This window comes from Palaemon carinicauda, chromosome 3 (genome assembly GCF_036898095.1).
Source record: "Palaemon carinicauda isolate YSFRI2023 chromosome 3, ASM3689809v2, whole genome shotgun sequence".
Taxonomy (NCBI): domain Eukaryota; kingdom Metazoa; phylum Arthropoda; class Malacostraca; order Decapoda; family Palaemonidae; genus Palaemon; species Palaemon carinicauda.
Window position 1 is genome coordinate 190,367,669 of NC_090727.1, and position 2,500 is coordinate 190,370,168.

At 34.4% G+C, this 2,500-nt stretch overlaps 1 protein-coding gene across 1 annotated transcript in view; it reads left to right on the forward strand.

Annotated features, from left to right (window-relative positions):
* The window catches only part of LOC137636106 (zwei Ig domain protein zig-8-like), a 33,209-nt gene that overhangs the window by 10,556 nt on the left and 20,153 nt on the right, over positions 1 to 2,500 (forward strand). The window contains exon 3 of the mRNA XM_068368520.1: positions 2,409 to 2,500. This exon is cut by the window's right edge and continues 36 nt beyond it. Within this exon, the coding sequence (XP_068224621.1) occupies positions 2,409 to 2,500 (92 nt within the window). The remainder of the gene's footprint in view (positions 1 to 2,408) is intronic.

Below are 2,500 nucleotides of genomic sequence, written 5' to 3' on the forward strand. Positions count from 1 at the left end.
CGAGTATTTTTCTCCTGTCTGCTCTTCAGCTGCTGATTCTCATCTTAATTTGTTGGACAGGAACTTACGGTCTATTAAGTTTCCTTTTCCTGATCTAGATATTAATCCCTGGCACTTTCGTTCAATTAGTTCATTATGCATGCTGCATAAGATTGATTTTAGCAATTGTGATGTATGGATCAGAGTTGTGAGGAATGAAGTGACGGAGAGACAGAAATTGAATGAGTTCGAGATTTATTGTCTGAGGAGTATGGATGGTGTGTCTCGATTAGATATGGATAAGAATGAAGCTGTGAGGTTTAGAACTGGATTAAGAAATGAATTAGCTGCTACAATGGATATGAATGTGTTGATGTAGTTTGGCCATGTAGAAAGAATAAAAAATGGCTGGCTGCTGATGAAGGTGACGAATGCAAGAGTTGATAGGAGAAGTGCAAGAGGAAGACCAAGGTTTGGATGATGGGTGGAGTGAGAAAAGCTCTAGATGATAGGAGGATAGATGTGAGGAGAAAAAGAGCTTGTTCGAAATAGGAATAAATGGCAAGGGATTGTGACACAGTTTCAATAGGCCCTGCTGCTTCCTCCGGTCACATTGGTGACCGCTGAGATAACAGCAGTAGGGGATTTGGCATATAAATCTTCATTGTGATGGCTAACGAGTGAAGGTGGCTTTTGCACCCTAGTAGTACCAAACAAAGTCAGCTGACTCCCTCGTCAGGCTAGGAGGTGCTAAGAGAAGCAAAGTCTCCTTTTGTCCTTATTTTTTATGCCAGCTACCCCCAAATATCGTTGGAAGTGCCCTGGTAGGTAAATAGAATAAATGTCATCAATAATCATCATTATAATCATCATCATCATCATCATCAGCATCTCCCCCTACGTATATATATATATATATATATATATATATATATATATATATATATATATATATATATATATATATATATATATATATATATATATATATATATATATATATATATATATATATATCTCCTACACCTATTGACGCTAAGGGCCTCGATTAGATTTCTCCAGTCGTCTCTGTCTTGAGGTTTAAAATAAATATTTCTCCATTCATCTTCTACTTCACGTTTCATTGTTCTCAGCCATGTAGGCCTGGGTCTTCCAACTGTTTTTGTGCCTTGTGGATCCCAGTTAAAAGTTTGGTGAACTAATCTCTCTTGTGGAATGCGAAGAGCATGCCCAAACCATCTCCAACTACCCATCACCATGATCTCATCCATATATGACACATGAGTAATCGCTCTTATATTTTCCTTTTCTAATACTGTTCTGCCATTTAACTCCCAATATCCTTCTGAAGGTATTGGTCTCAGATCAACAAAATTTTTCGATATTGTTTCAACTGTTATTTAGCCCTATTTTTATATGTAATTTCAGGCGTTTTGATTTCCAAATTTTACTTAACATAGCCATTGTCCGATTTGCGTTTCAGTCTTTCATTAAACTCCAGTTCTGAAGACCCTGTATTAAAATTCATAGTTCCTAATTATTTAAATGATTCAACCTCATTAATCCTTTCTCCTTCCAATGATATTTCATCTTCCATTGCATATTCCGTTCTCATCCTCTCTGTCTTTCTTCTACTTATTTTGAGCTCAACCTCCTTTGATGTTTCATATATTCTGGTAAGCAAGGATTGTGAATCTTGTCGTGTTCTGCTAATAAGAACAGCGTCATAAGCATACTCTATGTGAGCTAGTTTCTTATTATCAATCCAGTCTAATCCTTCTCCACCACCCCTACTGTTCCGCACATTACATAATCCATGAGGAGGATAAACAGCATAGGTGACAACACTGGAAATTCATTTGGTAGGACTCCATTGATATTAACTTTGCACTTACTATCGTCATGAATAGACTTAATCAAATTTACATGTTCTTGTAGAATTCCTTAATGATGCAGGACTCTCCAAAAAATTAGCCTGTGCACACTATTAAAGTCTTTTTCACAGTCTAAAAATGCCATCTAAAGTCGATTTCTACATTCTACACATTGCTTTACAACTATTCTTACTATTAAAATTTGGTCAGGACAACTCCCTCTTTTAAATCCTGTATGTTCATCTCTCAGCTTATCATCAATCTTTCATGATATATATATATATATATATATATATATATATATATATATATATATATATATATATATATATCCTTAAAGGAGTCTATATATATATATATATATATATATATATATATATATATATATATATATATATATATATATATATATATATATATAATATATATATATTTGTATCTATACACACGTTCATATGTACTGTATATTCATATAATTAAATTTCAACAAAGATTTCAAACAGAGGTAACATTCTTTTCATTGAATCTCAATATATGTCCCCGCTCTATTTCCAGAGCCCGAGACAACTGTGTTGGGTGGACCGGACCTTCACATAAACTCAGGATCGGCAGTAAATCTCACCTGTCTGGTTAAATACAGCCCGGAG